Source organism: Typopeltis vanoorti, chromosome 5 (genome assembly GCF_054136105.1).
Source record: "Typopeltis vanoorti isolate ZY-2024b chromosome 5, IOZ_Tvanoo_1.0, whole genome shotgun sequence".
Classification (NCBI taxonomy): domain Eukaryota; kingdom Metazoa; phylum Arthropoda; class Arachnida; order Uropygi; family Thelyphonidae; genus Typopeltis; species Typopeltis vanoorti.
Window position 1 is genome coordinate 26,961,502 of NC_143553.1, and position 23,232 is coordinate 26,984,733.

Sequence of the window (23,232 nt, forward strand, 5' to 3'; positions counted from 1 at the left end):
AAGCCGGCCTGGTTGGCCAAGTGGTTAGCATATTCGCTCTCCAGCCAAAAGGCTGTGGGTTCGAATCCCACCATGGGCATGGATGTTTGTGATTGTCAGTGAAAATACTAGTGGTGGTGGTGGTAGGCAGTAGATGGCGCTAGTGTAGATGATGACAGAGAGATGTAGAATAGGTGCCCTCCCTCGATGAGCCTTACAACTCTCTGGAGGTGTCATATAATAATAATAATATATAAAATTAAATCAATGGTTTTTATATTGTTCAAATTTTTAGATATGTATACTTGAAAAGTATGATGATTTTAATGTTTATAAGTTACATTTTGGTTTAAAACCCAGTTATTTATTAAATAAATTCATGATGTATATTTATTAAATATACATCATAAATTTATTTATTTGTTGGCCCACTCTAATAGAACTGGTAGTAGCAAACAAGCCATCTTCACCTTCATGCAATGTGGCCTGCTTTTACAAATGGGGTTCTAGTGATCCACGACAAAAGTAGAGAGTACCTATAATACCTATATACTTCCAATCATTCTCCTATTCATAAATGACCTTCAACTCCTATTCACAGTTTTCTGATGACTATATATATATATATTCCATCTTTTTCATTGAAATTGCATTGTAATGCCCACATACTGATAGCTATAGAATGGATCTTCCATAATCAGCACCCGAAACTCTGACTCCTTGCTGTCTTTCAGTAAGACGATAACACCCTTGTCAACTTTAAAACCACAAAGACACGCCTTATCTCATATTTCTTGCCTTATTTCATATAAGAAAGACCACATTAAATCTCTTGCAGCTGATAATACCAATATGTCCATATAAGATAATGCATTTCTTCTTGAACTGACTCTGGCCTCTTTTGGCATAAGCATATCACATCCATATCCACCTCCTAATCAATCAGCAACAAAGATGGGCTACAAGTTTCCAGAATTTAGATGGCCTATATCTGATCCTAACAAATATGATGATAATCTAAGGCTGGTTGGTTGTTTTGGATTTATAGCCAAAGGCCATTGTAGTATGTCTGTAAACTAGGATCTTCTAGCTTATTTGTCTGTTTGAAAAAAACTTTTACACGTCAATATGAGACTGGCAACAATAACCAAGGCACAAAATTTGTGATCTTTATTGTCAAATGAGTGGAAAGGATATTACGAGAGTACAGTGATACCTCAGCTAACGAGTGATCCTGGTAACGAATTTTTCAGCTAACGAAGATTTTTTCGCTGTTTTTCGGACTCGGCTAACGACTGTTTTAGTGGATGCGCACGCTAACATAAAGCAGCAAACATGAACATCGGGCCTTTCCAGGAGCTTATCTTTTCCATCTGTATGTGTGTGACAAAGAAATGAGCTGACCACATCACATAGGGGAGACCCACCAACCCGACTGGGTTGTTTACCAGACTGCTGCAAGATAAGAAGTGCTGTTTCCAGTGTTCAAGATGCTGAAGATGCTGCTGGGGAACTAGCTGCTGAAAATGCTGACATTGTAGATAAGATAGTTTCCTTGGGCAAAGCATTACATTTGGAGGTAAATGAAGAAGAATTAGTTGAAGAACACTCAAAAGATCTGACAACAGGAGATCTTGAAGAGTTGAAAAAGCAACTGAATCAGGAAAGAGACAAGGAAGATAAAGAGTGCTCATCAGAGGAGGAGGACAGCAATAAAAAGGGAAGAATGCCAACAGGTGACATTAAAAAAATGCTGCACTACTGGGAGGAGGTTCAGTCTTTGGCTACAAAGTGGCATCCCAACAAAGCTGAAATGAACAGACTTTGCACCTTGGTTGAAGACAAGTGTCTGAATCACTTTAAAAACATTCTGAAAAGAAGAGAAGTTGAATCAACTTTGGACAGATTTTTGACTTCTCCTTTAGCAAAGAGACAGAGGCAAGCTACTGAAGAAGAGGAGACTTACCTTGAATAAACTTTGAAAATTTGGAAGGAGAATAGTAAAAACATTGTGTACATATTTTCACTTTAATAAAGTGTATGTAATAGTTTAAGATCTTCAGTTTTTCATTCTACTTTCCATTCTCCTTCATCTAATTGGGTAGCTGTTCATCTCAGCCTTTGGTGAGTTTTTGTCCTTTTATAGTGTGCTTTTTACTATTTTATAAAACTTATCTTTAAATAGTAGGCAGCATCCAGAACGAATTAAATGATTTTCTATAGAAACCTATGGGAAATCACATTTCGGCTAACAAATGTGATTTTGGAATGAATTATCTTCGTTAGCCGAGGTATCACTGTACTACATGATTAAATTTATAAACACAGGCCTGCAAAATTCAAGTCATGAAAAGTTGTCTGGAAACTATTAACTGTTTCTGATTTATTTTTGACCACTGATTTCAAATATCTCTTCCATTTTTCTCTATCATGTAAGGATTTTTCACAAAATGGATCTCAATATTATAATAAAATAGGTTTAAAACACATTGTATTAAGAAAATAACAGTATTTAAAATTTTCCATAAACATTTTTGGAATGAAAGTATTGGAAAAAAATTTTTTAATTAAAGTAATTAAAGATTAATCTTTAGTAGGTACTTTATATTTCGTTGTGGTATCTTTTTCTTTTTCCTTCAAAGCTTCTTTTTGAACTTTTTCTGTGGAATTTCCCAGGTCTTCTCTGTGCAACATCCAGCAATAGTATGCCATCATGTTGACATCCTGCCTGCCCTGATACCGTCTTTCCATCTCCTTGATGTCTTGGTGGAATCACTCTCCTTGCTCTTCACTGACAGTTCCCAGATTCTCAGGAAAGTGTCTAAATGAAGTTGAGAAAGTGCACTTTTAAGCTCATGGAGCATCCCAAATCCTTGAATTTCTATAGCATATCTTCCACAATCATTTTATAGTTGGGGTCCTTGTGATTTCCTAAAAATTTGGTCACCACCTCTTTCAAAGCTTTCCATGCTTCTTTTTCAGCAGTTGCCATTTTTTCTTCAAACAGTGCCCATGGCTTATCTAAGTTTCATCCCAAAATATGCATAGTACACTTTTTTTCACGAAATCTGTAATGTTTCTTCATTGTTTTTTTACCACTAACTCCCCGCATATGTAGCAGAAAATGTTAGGTGAATTTTTGCAATCTCTTAAAGCCATTACAAACACCACTTAAAACACAGTTAAATAAATTTTAACAAATGACATCAACACTATGTAAAAACATTAAAAAAACTGCAAACACATTAAATTAAATCTTCTTCACACCAACTTAGAAAATATGCCAACTTTCAGAAATATGATAACCTTAGTTCAACTAAAGAATTGCACAAGAAAATGTGTCTGTGACAACAGGAAAGTCATTCGTTATCTCAGCAAATCAGATTCAAAATAGCTACCTGCACTTTTATCTGCATTCCTCCTTCCCTCTCCTATCTTAAGAATGAGAAGTTTCGTGGAAATTTCTTTATTTATCAAAAAGGCCGTTCAAAAAAAGCACTTATACAACTAATTAGCTGTAAATAAAAGAGAATGAAAATAAATACCAATGTGCTGAATTTAAATCCAAATACTACTACTAATGTAAACGATAAAATTAGAAATTGGGTAAAATTGGTGGGTGATGGAATTTTTTTACTATTTTTTTCTGAACTCAGCACCTAAAAATCTATAAGAATCAATTATTACTTCTCAGACAACTTTTCCATCATAGGCCTGTTTTATCATTACTTTCTATCAACAATGTTACTGCGCATTACTTTGTTATTTATCAGAATTCCAATAGTGTCAGATCTAATTGCATTATTACATCTTGGTATTTTGCAGGATATTTTTGCTTAAGTCCTGTCATCTAACACCTGTTATCCTTTCTTTAACTCTTCCATTTGATTTAAGTGACTGCACAAACTTAAATTAGCTCTGTCCACACATTCTTGAATACTAAATAATGTAAAGTTCCTTTATTTTTAATATGATGCTGCTATGTTTAAGAAAGTTCTAAAATGAGTCAAAGTCGAGGAGCTTCCAGAGGTTAACTGTAGACTCAAATACACAAACATTATTCAAGAAAACAATGAGTTTCAAAACAGGAAACAAAACTTGGAGATTCAGTTGCAAACCCTGAATAAAACATTGACTGATTGATTCAGCCAGTGGTGAGACTGTCTGCAAGGATAGAAAAATCAGAACTACATGGTGGACTCAGGAAATTAATGGGGAAGTTAACGAATAGAAAAAGCACACCAGAAGTTCTTGGCAAGTAATCAGCTTGTACTCTTAGAGAATACACAGCAAGATTCAAGTAAGAAAGTGAAGCACTTACAAAATCATGGAAGACTTTGGTAAGAACATACAAAATAAATATCAGGAGGATGGCAAAATATTCTGTTGAAAAAGCTAAAAATGGAAGAAAGAATACTGTGGAAGGAATAAGAGTTGATAACAGTGATATGAAAACTGAAGATATTCTAGATTAAATTTAGGATTGCTGAAATAAACATGGTAGTGACAGCATTTATAAGGCCTCTTTATTTCTGCACGTCAGGTGTATTTTTGCAACCTCTTGAAGCCATTACAAACACCGCTTAAAAAACAGTTAAACAAATTTTAACGAATGACAGGGTCCTCTGCATCATTACCATTATCTGATGTGATGACTTTACAACTTGTGCAACATGACCCTTGAATTGTCCACCAACATTCCCAGATCTCTCCTCTCCTCTACCTCCTTTAAAGTTCCCCAGCAATAGTCTGCCATCATGTTGACATCCCACCTGCTGTTTGTATCCCCATGCAATGCGACGTATGTTTCCCCATACTTTGCATCCCATTATTGCTTAGGAAATTTCAAAACTTTATACTTTGCAACATCTAACTGACAGTTCCACTTACATGCTCATTCATACAATCTATTCAAGTCCTCCTGTAAGGTTATAACATCTGCTTGCCTCTGCTGTTCTCTCCAATATTACATCATCTGCAAACAGGTGGATATCACCAGTTAAACATATTCCAATATCATTAATATACAAACTGAACAACAATAGCCCCAATACAGACCCCAGCAGCACATTATTAGACCCTCCTCCTTCAGGCACTGCACCCCAATATATAACTTTCTGATACCTGTTTGACAGCCAGTCATTGATCCAACTCACTAGTATGTTATTCAATCCCATTTCTTTCAGTTTATTTAACAGCTTGTTGTGTGGCAGTCTATCAAAAACTTTTTGTAAAATCGAAGTATACCACTGTATATGCATCTCCCTTTAACAAACCCATGCTGGCAACTGCAGAGAATGCTGCTGCTGTTATCGACTCATTTCTGTATGCTAGTTCTCAGCAATCTCTCCAGTACCTTAAACACAGCTTCAGATATGTAGATTGGCTTATATATTTGTATCCACAGCTTTATCACCACACTTTATGCAGTGGAACAATTTTATCTTTTTTCTACCCTCTTCAAACTTGTGCTGTTGTAAGACACTTATTAAACAGTCATGTCAATTCCCTTAAGACAGGAGCTGATATGTCATCAAATCCTATTGCTGTATTGACATCAAGCTTATTTTAAATTTAGTTTAATCCTTTATTCAAGTGTATGCAAACAAAGTTTGCGCCTGAAAATATCTTCATCTTCTGGACTGAGGTAAGGTGGTGCAACACCAGGCAACTCCGAGCAAAGGTGGACCAAGTTCTCATCACTCCTTGTCTCAGTATCTCCCATAATGCAAAGCACATCTCCTTGCAGACATGTATACTGCTATGCATTAAGGGAAGGGCCACTACCCAGACCGGTTTCGACCTGTATTGAAGTCTCGTCAGTGGGAGGCAGACCCAAACGTGGAGATACTAAGGCAGAAGCAATAGGAGAGGTCATATTTACCTATATGAGTCACCATTTTCAGGCGCAAACTTTGTTTGCTTACACTTGGATAATGGATTAAACTAAATTTATTATAGTCTAACCAAGTGCAAAATAAACTTCTAACATCTTTCTCTAAATCCAGAGTAATTCAATAATAAGGTGGTACACCTGTTGGTAACTCATATAGATAAATATGACCTCTCCTATTGCTTCTGCCTTAGTATCTCCATGTTTGGATTTGCCTCCCACTGACGAGACCTCAATAAAGGTCGAAACCGGTCTGGGTAGTGGCCCTTCCCTTAATGCAGAGCAGTATACATGTCTGCAAGGAGATGTGCTTTGCTTTATGGGAGATACTGAAACAAGGAGTGATGAGAGCTTGGTCCACTTTTGCTCGGAGTTGCACCACCTTACTTCAGTCCTTAAGATATTTTCAGGTGCAAACTTTGTTTGCTTACACTTGGATAAAGGATTAAACTAAATTTATTATAGTCTAACCAAGTGCAAAATAAATTTCCACCATCAAGCTTATTTATTTCCATATATACCTCCTACTCACTCACAATTAAGCCATCCTCTCTTGTTTCCTTTACACTTCAGTTTTTCATGATTTCACCCTGATATGAAAAATCCTTATAAATTGTTCAATGAATAATTCAATGATGTTTTCTAGCATTCTACCATTTTCATCCATTAACATCATCTTACCATAATCGTTTTTCCTTCTGCTTGCTACATATCTGAAAACTCTCTACGGTATTTCTTTGCCTGATTTGCAAATTTCTTATCATGCTGTAGTTTTGCTTTCTTATCAACTATGTTATCTTCCTGGCCTGCACTTTATACTCCTCATGCAATTATCTGCTACCATTGTTCATCTTATACTGCCTCCACAGTATCCTTTTCCAAATTTTATGCTTAATTCCTTTATTCATCCATTTGATATCTACTTTATTCAGTCTTTTAACCTTTGCAAACATTCATACATCAATGTTGTTAATTATCTTTTGGTCAGTTCCCATGCAACATTTATTTCCCTCCTGCTTAACATTTCATCCCATGCTATAGGTCCAACCTGTCTCCTAAGCTTTTCGTAAGCACCAATCTTGCAATTCCACATATATCCTTTCCTCACAAAAGTCACTTCTAATCACTTCATGATGCTCTCACCAATTGGAAGGAAGCACAAAACCCCATTCACAATCACACCCTCTAATGAAATATTCAGATCTAAAATTCTCGATCCTCGTGTGCCCTCCTTCACATACTTCCTGAAAAAGTTGTCTCTCAAGAACTTAAGAAATGCATTTTCCTTATTTTTACCAAATACTGTTTCTTCATTCCAATCTAATTAAAATCACCCATAATAATCACTGTTCCCTTGTTCACTAACCCAAGCTGCTTATACATTTCTTTATTACCACCCTCCACATTCCCTGGCCTATAGCAGCATCCGACTAAATATCTCTTCTTATCAACCTTCACCTCAAAACCACTGCCACTATTTAAATCTCACATCCTCCACTTTGAGTGGATATAATTCACCTTTTATCATCAACAACATCCCCCCCCCTTCCCCTTTCAAGTCAGCAGTTAGAATTGAAGGAGGCACAGGAAGATGGTTTGGATGTTAAATCAGGTGTGAGACAAGGATGTACATTGACCGAGTATGACAGGAACCCATTAACTAGGAGGCAGGTAGTTGAATTGGCATAGGCTCCTTTGATAATAGCAGATTTTTACCTACACCAATTTGCTGGAGGATGTGGAACAGAAATGGATGCTAGCATCCATTTCTGTTCCACATCCTCCAGCAAATTGGTTCTGTTCCACATCCTCCAGCTAGCATCCACATTCTGTTCCACAGTAAACCTTACTGATAGCACTGCTATCAGTAAGGTTTACTGATAGCACTGCCATTGACTGCTTTTTTGTATTAACTAAACAGATTAAATCACGTAGCAGAAACAGATTAAATTCTACTGCTTGGCCTGGAACTCCATACACCTGTGTGCTTTTAATTATGTATCTCATATTTAATAATTATTGTTAATTATTAACAATTAATAAGAATTGATGTATTGATAATGCAGAAAAATATCTTGTAGTCAGTATTAGATAGAGACATAGGTCTCCAGCTGCTGATTAAGGTGTAACCTTTAGTGAGTCTCATCTGTGGTAGTCAGATCCAGAAGGTGATATCAAGGTTGCAGGAATGCAGAAGTCATATTTCAATATACAAGTAGTCAAAACGTGTCACACCTTATTACTAAAATACTCTAGATTAGAGATATATGTTGAAAGTTTTTTTTTTTAACTTGGTTATACTATAAATTAAAGATGCCAAGAAATTATATTCTTGATTTAATCCTTTATCCACGTGTAAGCAAACAAAGTTTGCAACAAGGTCACTTCTGAGTCTGGCTCCCACTGATGAAACCTTAATAAAGGTGAAAACTGGCTGGGTAGTGGCTCTTCTCATAATGCATAGCATTATACATGTCTGTAAGGATATGTCCATTGCATTACGGGATACTAAGGCAATTGATGTGAAGTCATTAGTCTCTATATACAAGTAGCCCAGTCGTGAAATAGCAAAATGCAAGCAGCAAAAATTGTGTACCTGTTTGTAAGTGGGTGCAATGAACTGGAAAGAAATGGGTCAATAATCAACATAAATGCTCTTTTCTGTATTGAGTTGAGTAATTTTATGGAACTCTTAGGGGCTCCATCCCAGAAGTGCCAACTATTGAGCAGTATTCAATAGTTGGCAGATTTGTGATGTGCATAGGATTAATAGTTCACAGATGAAGAGACACATCAAGCAAAAGAGAAATCCTAATTTTCTGGATGGAGAGAAGCAATAGTTATAATATGCCCATGCCAAGAGAGGTTCTGATAATAATCAAGTAATTACAAGAAAAGAGAGATCTCTTCTGGAAGAAATTTTTATATTTTATTTTATTTATTTATTTATTATTATTATTATTTTTTTTTGAGATAAGGCAGAACTGTGTTTCACTGAAACTGACAAGGTAGTCCGAACCTCATCGAAGAATGGTTTGGAGATCAGAATTTTGGGTAGTACAAGCTGTTGTTCTGGAGAGGTCGTGGTATGGAACATGGTTTGTTGAAAGAAGTGTAGTGTGATATCATCAGCAAAGCTGTGGTTTGGATTGTTAATCAAATGGAGTAGGTCAGTTCTTGCAATACAAGAACTCATTTCTTCATTTATCAAGCTTGTTTTCTTTATTCCACTAACATTATTAATATCTGACCTCCATGGAGTGAGCGGCCTCATCTCAGGAGATCTATACTCTCTCATGCAAAAAAGATGTAGCTGTGCATTGGATTAACCGTGTCTTAAACTCATTCATAGTTTCCGCACTCGCCACACTTTCAGGCACTGAATTCCACTTGCCAAACTACTCTCCATGCAAAGAACCTGCTTCTCAATCCCCTGCTCACACCTCTTTATATAGCTTCCACGAATGGCCTCTAGTTCTACCCTATGAAATATCTTCTCTGCATGCATCTGGTAACAACCCCTCACCAACTTATATGTCTCAATCATGTTCCCTCTTCTTCTATTCACAAGGCTATGTAAGTGGCATTCCCTCAATCTCTTCTTGTATCTGACATTCCATAGACTGACACTAACTTAGTAAACCTTCTCTGGACCCCTCTCCAGTATTTCATCCCCCTGAAAACCAGGCAACCAAATCTGTGAACAGTAGTCTATATGTGGCATGATCTAAGCCTTTTACAAGGGAACCATAACTTTTTTGCTTCTGTGCGTCATTACCATAATCCGTTGGTATGTTCTTACAATTTTAACAATGTGACTTCTAAACTTCAAGTCTCTGTCCATTATCACTCCCAGATCTCTCATCTCCTCCACCTCCTCCATAATTTCTCCATTAATTGTATACTCTGCATCTTAAACTTGCCTACCAAATTTAAAGACCTTGCACTTTGCAAAATTAAACTGAAAGATCCACTCATTTTCTCACTCACACAGGCTATTCAGATCCTCCTGCAAAACCATAATGTCTGCTGTACTTCTCATACCTTCTCCCATCATCAGCAAACTGTACATCTCCAGTTAAGCTGGTCCCAATGTCATTAATATTTCAACAATAATGGTTCCCAAACAGATCCTTGTGGCACTCCACTAGTGATCTTCCTCTTTTTGGATACCACTCCTCCATACACTGCCTGCTGATACCTGTCCAACAGCCATCAGCTATCCAACTCACTAGTGTGTATCTAATCCTATTTTGTTTCAATTTAGCTACTAGCTTGTCACATGACAGTTAATCAAAGACCTTTGAAAAATCCAAGTACACCACTGTACATGCATCTCCTTTATCAAGCGTATTTGTCAACTTGTAATATGTAAGTAGATTGCTGAAACATGACCTCTCCCTAACAAACTGATGTTGACTATAATAAAGAATACTGCTATTAAATCCTAGTGTTCACCAATTTTTTTAAAACTTTAACTACAACTCTAGACACACAGACTGGCCTACAATTGATAACTTTCATCTTATCTCCTCCTGTTGTGAAGTGGAACAATTTTTTCCACTTTCCACTCCTTAAGTACTTGCCATGTTGCAAGACTTCTGTTAAATATGTGCCATTAATTCCACAGAGCATTTCCTCAAGACACATGATGATATACTGTCAAGTTCTATTGCCTTATTAATATCAAATTTACTTAATTCATTATATACTTCTTGATCATTTACCATCAGCCCCTCCTCCACTACCATGTCCTCTACATTCCAGCTTCTCCTGATGTTGCCTTTCTGAGGATCAAATACACTAATAAACTGATCATTGAATATTTCAACTATATCCTTTGCACTGGCACCAATCTGCCAGCATCATCCTCCCATAATCATTTTTTCTTCAACTTGCCACATTTCAAAAGAACTCACTAAAATTTTTCTTAGCTTGATTAGCTAATTTCTTCTTATACTGCATTTTGCTATCTTTACAGACCGAGTCACCTTCCTGGCCTGCTTTTTGTACTCTTCATGAAGCTGATCATTACCAACATTCATCTTGTATTGCTCCCACAGTGCCGTCTTCCAGATTTTAAGCTTAATCTCTTTATTCATCCATTTTACTCCTACCTTGTTTAGCCTTTTCACTTTTGGAATACACATTGCTAATGTTAAATAGATCTTAAATGATGTCCATGTAGTGTTTATATCCATCCTTCTCAACTCCTCTTCCTATGCTATAGTGCCGAGTTGTCTCCTAAGCTTTCCTTAATCATCAGCCTTGTAGTTCCACATTATTCTTTCTTTATAGAAGTTCTTATGTGACTGGCTGCAACCCAGGTGATCACTTAATGGTCACTCTCACCAACCAGGGGAAGATTAGACACTTCATTCACAATCACATCCTCTGATGATATAACCAGATCTAAGACTCAACCCTCACATGCCCTCTGTTACATACTGTCTGAGACTGTTGTCCCTTAAGAACTCAAGAAATACATTTTCTTTATTCTCTGATGCTATCTCTTCATTCCAATCAATACTGTCGTAATTGAAATCAGCTATAATGATCACCCTTTTCTTGTTCACTAAGGCAAGATGCCTATACATTTCCTTGTCTCTACATTCCACATTTCCTGGAATGTAGCAATTCCTTACCAAATATCTCAGTGTATCAACTCCACATCACACCATACTGTTTCAAAACCACTGCCACTTTTTTTTCTCCTTGTATATCATGGCACTCCCACTCCCTTTTGTCTTTCCTATCTTCATGAAAAACATCATATCCCTCAATTTCTATTCGAGTTGAGATTCTCATCCAACCATGTTTCACTTATTTCAACTATTTTTGGGCACATAAATCCAATCAATGCAACAATTTCATCTCTCTTATTTGTGATACTCAAACCATTCATAAATAAGCATAACAATGCATTTCTTGGAATGTAACCTGTCCTATTTATGCTTCTCCCACCCCCCATATCTGACTTCTCCTCACCTGATCCTGTCTTCTCACCCCCCCCCATATACCCTAACACCAGACTCAATCCACCATACATGTATTCATCAACACTTCCAGCATCCACTCTCCTTACACAGTGTTTCCCTAACCTCCCTGGCCCATCCCATTTCCCTGTCCAACTTGCATTTCTGTTTGTACATTCTCTTCTCCATTCATAACCACATCAGTCCTACCTAGTCTGCTCTCCTGGTCATTCACATCATCTTTGACTTCCATTAATACCTCGTTTACATCACTCAGTACACTTTCTCCCAGCAGCAACCTTTCCAAATGACTCACTCCAAAACCATTCAGCTGCAGTCCATCGCTCTTTTACAATCCCATTGGTCTACCTCAAACTTTTCCCACACATTCACAAACTACACTCCTTCTCTTCATATATTTCCACTAACATTCCATTATAGATCTTTGTATTCTGCTACAACTTATCATTGTCATACCTGGGCAACACATAAACTACCTTTCGTATGACATTGTTGTCTTTCACTCTCCTCAGTAATCTCCTGATATCAAATCTCACATTCTCCCCCATGCCCAACCAAATAATTTTCCAACCACAACCCTTGCACACTTAGTTCTCATATATAGTACCTCAATCAGTCTATTCATTTTCCCTCCTGGAAAACACACTTTGTGCACCCTCTCATCTACCACACCTGTCATGTGCTACTTCTTTCTCTCAACTATCTTTCATTTTATTCTTTTGCACTCTTATTTTTGTATCCACCACATGTCTAATTCCATTCAATACATGTCTCATTTCATTCCTTAACTTAATCATTTCATTATTCAACTCTTGCATTCCAGCAATCATTCCCACTATTGCTTCTTCAGTCATACACATCTTCACTTCCATAATTCCACCTGGTTTTTCTTTTTTAATCATTTCCATTTTTCAAGCACATTCTTCACACTCATATTTTCATGTTCACTCTTCTGGGTAACATTCTTAGTCTTACATTCCTCTCTGCCTTTCATTTAGTATTCTTCACTTCTGGTTCCCAACTTTCACTCAAATCACTGCAGCCTATTAACATATTACACTTTCTACAGACCCTCACTCTCTCTCACTTCTCTTGTTCAATCTCTCAACAGACACATCTGCCACATTCACTCACACATACATACTACACTCCCAACAACAAAAAATCATCTTGGTAAAAGCAGCACCACTCACCACACTCGATTTTTGTGCTGTGCATCTAGATGACGTTGTTCTTACTGCCATTTTAGACTCTGCTTTCCTGCTATTCTGTAAAAGTGCTTCACTGCTCAACTTTGCAGTGTAAACATGCCACACTAAATCACAACTAATACTACAGTAATCTTGCAACTTCTTACAACAAGAAATAGATACATAAAATCTATTAAATATATCATTAGCAATGCTTTCCATCAACAGGGCCACAAACAAATAAAAAGTTACTCCATTGTCAAATGCTCAAGAACTGGTTAACTGTGAAGCTAACTCTTATGTCAAGAATCTCTGACCACATGACCAAAAATTTACTTAAATCTTTTTCTCTTCAAGTTGATTCCATTCTGTCAAAATGTTTTCTTCATTTCTAGGTGACATGAAGCTTCCTGCTGGAGTTATTCTTACATTAGCCAATCCTGGAGATCCAGCTGTTTATTGTGAGGAACATAATTGTGAGATACATTAAGTACCATGAAACAGTCTGGGCTTCTGATAGCTTGTGGAGCATGCTATCACTTCCGCACATGGAGTTTCCTAGAAAATTACTAAAATTCCATACAATGAAATATTTTCTCAGTAAAAAGTAAAAATATAAAGTATAAGTAAAGCTGAGAAGCATTGCTACATCATCCTAACATGAAAGATCATGAAAATAATATTATTTACCATTTCTCACCAATGCTGTTATTACTTTTTGATTTGATAGACTTTAATAAACCTTGCTGTGGCATTACTTATAATTAGACCACTCTAGCTACAACTTGTTATACCATAATCTGATAACTTCCACAAGATCAATATTCTTATGGCCCTGTATATGCATAGCCTGATACTGTTTCCCTTAAATACCCCATGACCATTTGTCATAATCACTTGAAGTCCTTCCCATGTAGTTTCTTATGACAAGTCACTGCTCCAAAGTGCCTCTCAAGTTTACCTATGAATATCAGCAGCTCTATAGTTCAACATATTCACTCAGAATTCCACATAGTTAACAACCTTCAGAACACACGCAATTTACAGACAAAAAAATACTAGCTGTGGTGGTGGTAGTGACCAGTAGATGGCGCTGATGTTGATGATTGGTGGTAGAGGTTCAGTGTAGTGGTGGAGATGGAGAGTTTTATAATGTTATGCACAAGTCTTCGGACTCCTTGGAGGTGTCACAAATAATAATAATAATAATCTTTGAGGTCAAGAGTGCATGTCTATTCTTCCCAGTTTCTGGAAGAAAAAGTTATGGATATTGATTATGGAACAAATTCTCTGTTTCAGGTAATTATCTATTAGTAGCTGCATAAATTCTATTTTCTTCTTGTTAGGTATTTTCCTTCTCCTAATCTATGGCCCTGTAACTGAACTCTCGCATAGTTAACAACCTTCAGATTCAGAACCTGCATTAATTGAACTAATCTGCTACCTGCATGGCATCTACACCTTTTGTTGCATTTCCTAGCTCTACAGCAACACCCAACTATACATTTTGAACTGTTGGCTTTTATTAACCCTTTCTTGCTGGAAGAATTATACTTCCCCAGTTAAGAGAGATCCTTTGTGTTTGTTACAATCTTCCTACACTGTCTCTCTTCAATCTAATTACTCTCTCTCTCTCTCTCCTTTCATTATGACCACTCACTTGTTTTCTGGTTCCTTTTAATCCATCTCTACTCCTCCAGTGCATTTTTTTTCCACTCTGCCTGCCAAAGTCTCAGCCACTCTGATACATGCATCCACTTTCATTGCATTAATCCACTCCCCCCCCCTCATGCATTCGTTTACTCTGCTGTGTTCTCATCTTTGCACCTCTTGTCCTTACACAACCTGCTCTGAACAGACCTCAGTCTTTCTATCTCTCCCTCTCTGATCCTTATCCACTCTCATTTTATCCTGGCTCTCTGCATTCTCTAAGATCATTTGCTCCTGATGTCCAATAACTGACCAGTCTAGATACACTGATCTATTTGAAGCCATTCCAACTTCCCCTGATATTTCACTCCATACATTCACAAATTTTATTTTTTTTTATACAGTTGAGGCAAAGTTTCTACTAGGAATTTCTAGTATTTCAGCATGAATTCTTTTGAAGACATTAATGAATATACAATATTCTTCAAACATGAGTTGCAGTGGCATGCTAGGTCTCTGCCCAATTTCCCAGGTCCAAAAGTTAAAACAGTACAAGAAAGTCAGTAACACCCATAAGCAAATATTTTTTGATCTTTGAAATTTCTTAGTACAAAATTCGGTTTTATTTTAATGAAATTAAAGTATAATGAGGATTCAGTTCATTTTGATGATCTATTTGCTTCAATATTAAGACTAGGAATAAATAATTTCCTGAATATACTAGTTGCAGTTCTCTGATTACCTGAAAGTAAACAGGATCTAACCATTAAAGTATAATATTTTTGGCAGAAACATAAACTTGTGACCTCTAGTGAAGTTCTGACTGGATGAGTACATGGTAGAGATGGAGCAATGAATATGGATTAGCATCCCAAGATATGGAAGCCAGGGCACAAGAGATCATCCATTTGTATGATGCTGATTGAATGAACTTAAATGGATTCAGAGTAAGGCTGGAGAGAGCTTTGTTCACTTTGTGGAAGTGCAAAGTCAGCAAAACTAAAGCAATTAGGACAGATGCAGATGAATGTGTGTGTATGCGAGAGAGTGAAGGCACCCATGAAGTGAATTAACAAAAAACTCAGAATCTAGTCTCTCAGGCAACAATATTGAATGGGATAGTCAATTCAGGATGTAAAAGTGGTTGGGAGGCTAGGGGAAGCATCAGGAATAAGTGGGAAGAGTTTTTGGCATTAATGCAACCTCACCAAAAGTTATAGGCATTAGTGAGACTTGGCTAACAGCAGATGACATAGTTACAGGGATAGAATGTGATGAATTTAGTATTTTCAAGGAGGATAGAGTAGACAAGACAGGAGTTGGGGTACTGCTGATGATAGCAGCTAATGAGATTTAGGAGTCAGTTGAGCAGATGACAGTTCTTTCGAATCAATCTGGTGTGAGATTAAGGCCAATAAAACAAAATATAAAACTGGTTGCTGCTATACCCCAGGGCATGTCAGGATGATGTTAAAGACACATATCAGCAGATTAGTACAATGAGTGAAAGTCGAGTAATTATTATGGGGGACTTCAAAGAAACAGATTGGAAGGGGGGGGGGGGAAGATCACATGGTAGGAAGGAAATGGAATTTATACACTTACTGAGAGATAATTACTTGAAGCAGAACGTGACAGAGGGGTCTCAGTGCATGAGAGTGTTAAACCTTATTATAGGATCAGAAGACCTTTCCAAACTAACATGGCTACATTGCCTTGAACTAGAGAAAGTGATCGTGTGGTCTTAACTTGGGAGGTAACAAAACATGTGGAAATTCCAGTTATGAAAGGATATATGTGGAACTGTAAGACAGGTAATACACTTAGGATGCAGCCTGAACCATGCCATCAACTTCTGCAAGGGAAGGATGTTCACAGTGCATGTGGATAGTCAAGGGATTTCTGGAGGAAGCAATATTACACTATATACCCAAGGTCAGGAGGATAAATTGGGCAGAAGTGAGATAGATGAGTAGTACCATTAAGCATGATCTGCAAAAAGAAAAAAAAAAGTGGAGAGTATATAAGAAGAATGATGACCAGCTTAATTCATGAACAGTACAAGGATCAGGCAAGAAAGATGAGAAGCATGGTATGGAAGTCAAAATCAGATTGTGAGAAGAAATTAGCAGAACAGGCAAAATGAGCACAGATGCTAAAGAGGTAATATAGACGGATTTAATGAATGATCATTTTGCAAGGGTATATCATCCAAGTGAAGATATTGTTATGACAGAAGTGACAGGGAATGATGTGAGAACTGAGGTTGATGAATTAGATGCACTTAGGACACTGTAGAATCTGAATGTAAATACACCTGTGGGATTGAATAGGATATTGACTTGCATTTTAAGAGAATGTGCAGGAGGGACTGACAATGCCTTTTCACTAGGCTGTTTAAATTAAGTTTCATCTCTGGCAGAGTCCCAAGAGAATGGAAGGAGAGCAAAGTAATTCATTCCTTTGTAAAGTAATTCCATAAAGGAGGATCTACATCTGGAGCAGTATATTATAGGCCAATCAGTATCTCAAGAATGGGTGGATAAAAATATGATATTCTAAGAGGGACAATATGACTTTTTGAATAATAGCTCATGCATTAGTAATCTATTAACATTTTATAAAAGGGTAACAGCTGACTTGAATAAAGAGAATGGCTACACAATGATACAGGTGGATTTTGTAAAGGTGTTTGACAGGATACAACATGGAATTCTATTATGCAGACTGCAACAAAATAGGAAAGGATATGAAATTGGTGATATGCATACAAGGGTGGCTGATGGAAAGATACCAAAAAGTAGTATATAGAGGAGCAGAATCCAAGAGTATAGGTGACTAGTGGTGTGCAGCAAGGTTCTGTACTTGGACTACTGCTGTTTAATTCATACATTAATTAATGATATAGGAAATAATTTGAAGGGAGATATTCAGTTGTTTGCTGATTATGTAAAGTTGGGTAAGATAATAGTTAATCCTTTCAGGTGATATAGAGAGGTTGCATGATGATTTGAATAAGCTGACAGTGTGGGCAAAACATAATGTATGTCATTTTAATGCAGAAAAGTGTAAAGTTACACTTCTGTGTACCATGTTAGGAGAACAGGAAATTGATGAGGCGAGGGATTTGGGAGTAGTAGTAGTAGTAGAGAGTTACTTATAAGATTTTATAGGACTGATGCAGGGGAAATGTTTCAGCACTTGGCTAGAGGAAGCAGAAGAAGAAGTTCTGCTTCCTCTAGAAGTTAGATAAGAGTGTGGTTAGCAAAGGCATGAGAACTAGATTTTTCACTTGGAGAGTGGTGAATGAATGACTAAGTCAGTGTAAATGCTTTGTCTGTTGATGGTTTCAAGGATAGGTACGATAGCTCTTGTGTTGATAGTTTGAATCTCCCATGATAAGTCTGAGGACTCCATGGAGGTGCCTATGCAATAATAATAATTATAATTATACACATCCAAAAGATGTGTGCTTTGCATTATGGGATACTAAAGCAATTGATGTGACATCATTAGCCTCTATATACAAGTAGTGAAGATACTTCACATGTAGATTTTGTTTGCTAACACTTGGATAAAGGATTAAACCAAGAATATAATTTCTTGGCATCTTGAATTTATAGTGTAACCAAGTGAAAAAAACTCCACATTTAGAAATATCTTGGTGAAAAGTGTGGTAATGTCAATACTGGCCATATATGTCAATATCAAGCTGTTTCAATTCTTTAATTCTTAAAATAAAATCGGAGTATTTTTTTCATAAAAGAGTAGGAATGGCCAGCAAAGAGAGTAAGAAGAGTTGAGAGAAACGTTTGAAAGTAGAACTTTCTCTTTAATCAACAATCAGTGATAGAGGATATTGAGGTTTATATGGTTTAAGAAGACCACAAATTCTAGTTGGTCTTGCATATTAACTTCAAAGTTTAGTTTGCTTAGTTGACTGCTGGTGGGATCCCTGCAAATTACAATGTTGGTGTTAAGTTTGATTCATTTACGCTTAGATTTTTATTATTTTTTAAATGTCCTCCAGACATAGCTGAAATGTTCAACTTTGTCATGTACTCAGGCTATTTCATCTGCAGGAACCAATTCTACAAAAAGATTGAAGGAACCACCACATTTGGATTCAGTATGTAGATGATGTGTTTGCCATCTGGCCAGACTCAGAAGAATCCCGACTTTCCTTTTTAACCAAAATCAACAGCCTACATCCATGCATCAACTTCACAATGGAAAAAGAAAAGGATGAAAATTAGCTTTCCTGAATGTCCTCCTCTCCCATATCTCTTTGGGAATACTAGCTATGTCTATTCAAGCACAAGTCAATATCCACTCATAGCGGTGTTTTTTTTTTTTTTTTTTTTTTTTTTCACCATGCCATACTATTTTCACATTTCACATCTAAGTTTCTAGATGTCCAGGGAGTTTTATAGACATGGGACAGGTATAATTAGTGGATCAGAGATGCACTGATAAATTATTATTACATGACCTCTGTTGATTCGGCAAAACAGCTAATCCAGCAAGGTTCTGGAACTAAGGATACTGGAAAACTAGTGGTGTACTTATGGTATAACATTAATCTGGCACCCTTGCAACTGCACACAAAAAGATACAATTCCCCATGTTCTTGCATTGTTGTTTTTGAATTTCTCATTATTCACTTTCTAATATTGATGATAGGCTAAGATACTTAACCAAAATATCTCTGCATTAAATTACAGTATAATTTATTAAACATACTTGTTTACTATGCATATATGCATTTTACTATAGTTTGTTGTAATGTTCAACACTGACAAGAAGAAGATGATCAGAAACTTTTTTTTTTTTATTAGGACCACAAATTGTGAGGATTTGGAGATATTGCTGATGTTTTGCCAAAGCTCTTCTAAAGAAAATTTGCAACATTTTTTTTTTAATATCAACCTCAAACACAAGAAAGATTGTAAAACCTGCAGTACTTCATTGTCACAACTGACAAAGAGGAAAATAGGAATCTGTTTATGTGTTTTTCTTGAACAGTTGGAGATTGTACTCTTTGGAGAAGACAGTGTGTGTGAGAGACTGTTTCAGAGATAAGAGAAAGATTGAGTAAAGGTATAGAAGTTGGTTTGATAGGTTTGAAGATGGACCGGAAATTAATGTTCACCAGAAACTGCTCTTGTTCGTAAGATTAGCAGCAATGATGGTGTACAGAACATCATGGAAATACCTGCAGAATAGCAAGAAAATCATAGTGTCATCATCATCATCAACAACAACCATGGGTCCAATGCCCATAGGTGCCTGCTGCCATCTTGATATGATTCTTCCATTGCATTCTGTTTTGTGCAAGATGACTCAATTTGTGTATAGAGTTTCCACACCATTTGATGATGTCATTGTCCCATTCTCTGTTTGGTCTTCCTCTTTTGTTCTTTCCTTCAATCACTCCAAACAGCAACGTTTTTAATTTTCTCTCATCATTCATTCTACATATATGGTCAAATAGACGTAGTTTCCTTTTGATTATTTTCTGGATTAGGTTTTCTTTTGGTTGTATTTGTCTGTAGATTTCCTTGTTCACTTTCTGTATCCAGCTTATTCTCAAGATCTTTCTATAGCACTTCCTCTCAAATGCCAATATCCTCCTTTCAGATTCTCTCAGGTGTACCCAGGCCTCACATCCATAGAGCATGCTGCTGAAGATACAGGTTTCTACAATGTGCAGTTTAGTTTGCATCTTTATAGCTCGGCTCTTCCATATTTTGTCCATGGCTTTTAAAATAGTTGTTGCTCTGGCTATTCTAATTTTTATCTCTTTTTTGGGGTCCAAGTCATGCGTCATGTGGCATCCAAGATATGTGAAGTGTTCCACATTTTCCAGTTGAAATCTGCCTATCGTAACTCTGTTCAGTAATTCCTGTTGTCCGAATATCATTGTTTTAGTTTTTTCAAAGTTGACATTTAGTCCATATCTTTTTCCTTCTGTGTATAGTGTTTGCAATGTCTGTTCCAGGCCTTGCTAAGTCTTCTTCAATCACGACGATGTCATCTGTAAAGCAGAGGTAGTTTATTCTCATGCCATTTATTGAAATGCCTCCACCTTCTTCTTTGATCTTATCTAGTGTTCTTCCCAGATGTGTGATGAAGATGATTGGTGATATTGGGTCCCCTTGTCTTGTGCCTTGACTAGTGGCAAACCAATCTCCAGTCTCACCTGCTGTTCTAATCATAGTGTAATATAGTAGTTATGGAATATCTTGAAGCTTTGAATGACTGTGCACTATATAGTTTGTTACATGAATAAGAGGTATGGAGTACACTGTCATTGTCAGCAAAACTATGGATGGGATCAGAGATTAGTGAGAGATCATTTATGTGCATGATAAACAGAGTGGGAGAAAATATAGAGTCCCATGGTTACTCTTACACTGGTGAGGAAATTTGAGAACAAAATGTAATCTACTACAATACACAGGAAATCACCTTTGAGGAAGCTTTCAATTCTCAAAACAGCTGCAAAGAGAAAATGGCTGGTGATAAGATGTAGTCAGGTGTATGACTCTGTGCCAGACTTGAACAAATGCTTGGAAAGGTCAACAACAGCCACATGAGTTTTCTCTAAATCTTTCTGTGGCTTATATACAAAGGTGGGTTGAAATAGCTAGGAGATTACTGTGGAGCAAGAGCACCAGACGCCATTTTGGTGATCACTAATTAACTGATGTGCCTCCAGATGGCAAAGAAGTTGACTATGGATCATCTTGTTTTTGCAAGGAATGAGATGAGAGCAATGCAGTGATAGTTTGATGGAATACTTTTATCGCATTATTTGGAATGCGATGGGAATAATCTTGTTTCGTGTTGCTGGATGAGTAGAAAATATTGAACAAACAATACAGGATAGGTAATAATGCTGGAAAACACAAGTTTTGAGCATAAAAGAGGAGGGATGCAATCCAACTGCTGTTTTTTTTTTTTTTTTTTTTAGAATAATGCCTTCACATATGAAAGGTCAAAGGACCTATAAACACAACAGTGCCATGTGTGGGTAAGTGTTTATGAAGAAAGAAGTAATCTATTGATGTGTTTCTTAAAGAGTTGGAGGTTGTATCCAGTGGAAAAACCAGAAGAAGGGGAGATTGCTCCAAAGAAAAGAGGTAGATGGAATGATGATAAGTTTGGAGTTGGACAGTGTATGGGTGTTGGCCAGTGGCTGCTCTAATTGTTATGTAGAAGAAAGGGGAGGAATGGATAGTGGCCAATTCAGAGGAGAAATGTCCTATAGAAAAGACACAGTGCAAAAACAGAGCACCTATGGGAAAGTGACTGAAGGGAGTCGATGAAAGAAGGATCACCTATTAAGTGGGAGCTTTTTGCATATCATTAAGAATTCTTAGGGAGGGTTTGGGTGCACCATCCTGAATGTGGGAACAATATTCCAAGGTTGGTCCAATGAATTGAAAAGAATACCTAGCCTATTAGAATGTTTGGGATTATGGTTGAAGCAAATAAGAATATGAAGACTAAGTATTATGTTTATTAATTATGAGTTGTTTGGCCAGTTTTCCTGTTTTGAAAATGCTGAGTTCCCTCAATGACAAATCCTATCAGCTCCATATGAGACTGGCTAACTTACTTTCAGATAAAAACTCTACCAACAACAAAATTTTATAAGTAACAAGTAAAAGAATGAAAGATAATATAAGTTATCTTTAATACTCACCAGGACTGGTCTATCTGTCTGTTCGGAAAATGTGGAAACTACAAAAATAAAAGAATTTTCTTATAACTATTTGAATATTTTAGAGATTATCACATTCAAGTACATAATGTCACTTCCACAAAAAAATCATGATTTCAAAAAAGCAATACATATAAAATTAATTTGATATACTTACTATCTGATTTGCCACTACTGAATTCTGAACTCAGGGTTTTTTCCAGTTTACCAAATGATAGATCCCCTGCCTAATTAACAACATCAATGTATTATATATATATATATATATACACACACACACACATATATATTATTATTATTATTATTATTATTATTATTATTCAGGCCTCCATGGATTCAAAAGACTCATCGTGGGAGGTCTCCCCCACTACGAAACACAAAATCTATCATACCACTCCTTAAACTCATTGACCGTTCTCGCTCTCACCACTCCATCAGGCAATGCATTCCACGGTTCAACCACCCTCCATGCAAAGAAACCACTCCTCACCCTCTTGCTCACAGTTTCCTTTCGTAACTTCCAGGGATGGCCTCTTGTCATCACTCCTTCCTGCTGTTCAACCAAGTGAAAGAACTCCCCAGTGTCAACCCTGTAACCACCTCTCAACAGTTTAAAAGTCTCAATCATATCACCTCTCCTTCTTCTATCCACCAAACTCTGCAGTCCACATTCCCTCAGCTGATCCTCATAACCAAAATTGTACAGTCCTGAAATCATCTTTGTCATCCGTCTTTGTACCCTTTCCACAGTTAATTTATCCCCTTCAAATCTTGGGGACCAAATCTGAGAACAAT

The 23,232-nt window shown here is 36.8% G+C and overlaps 1 protein-coding gene across 2 annotated transcripts in view; it reads right to left on the reverse strand.

Annotated features, from left to right (window-relative positions):
* LOC150106272 (actin-binding LIM protein 2-like) overlaps positions 1 to 23,232 on the reverse strand; it is a 614,582-nt gene that overhangs the window by 47,234 nt on the left and 544,116 nt on the right. For both annotated transcript variants that reach the window (XM_090392297.1, XM_090392298.1), the window contains exons 17-18: positions 22,595 to 22,664; positions 22,420 to 22,457 (exon numbers count right to left, since the gene is read on the reverse strand). In XM_090392297.1, the coding sequence (XP_090248423.1) occupies positions 22,420 to 22,457; positions 22,595 to 22,664 (108 nt within the window). The remainder of the gene's footprint in view (positions 1 to 22,419; positions 22,458 to 22,594; positions 22,665 to 23,232) is intronic.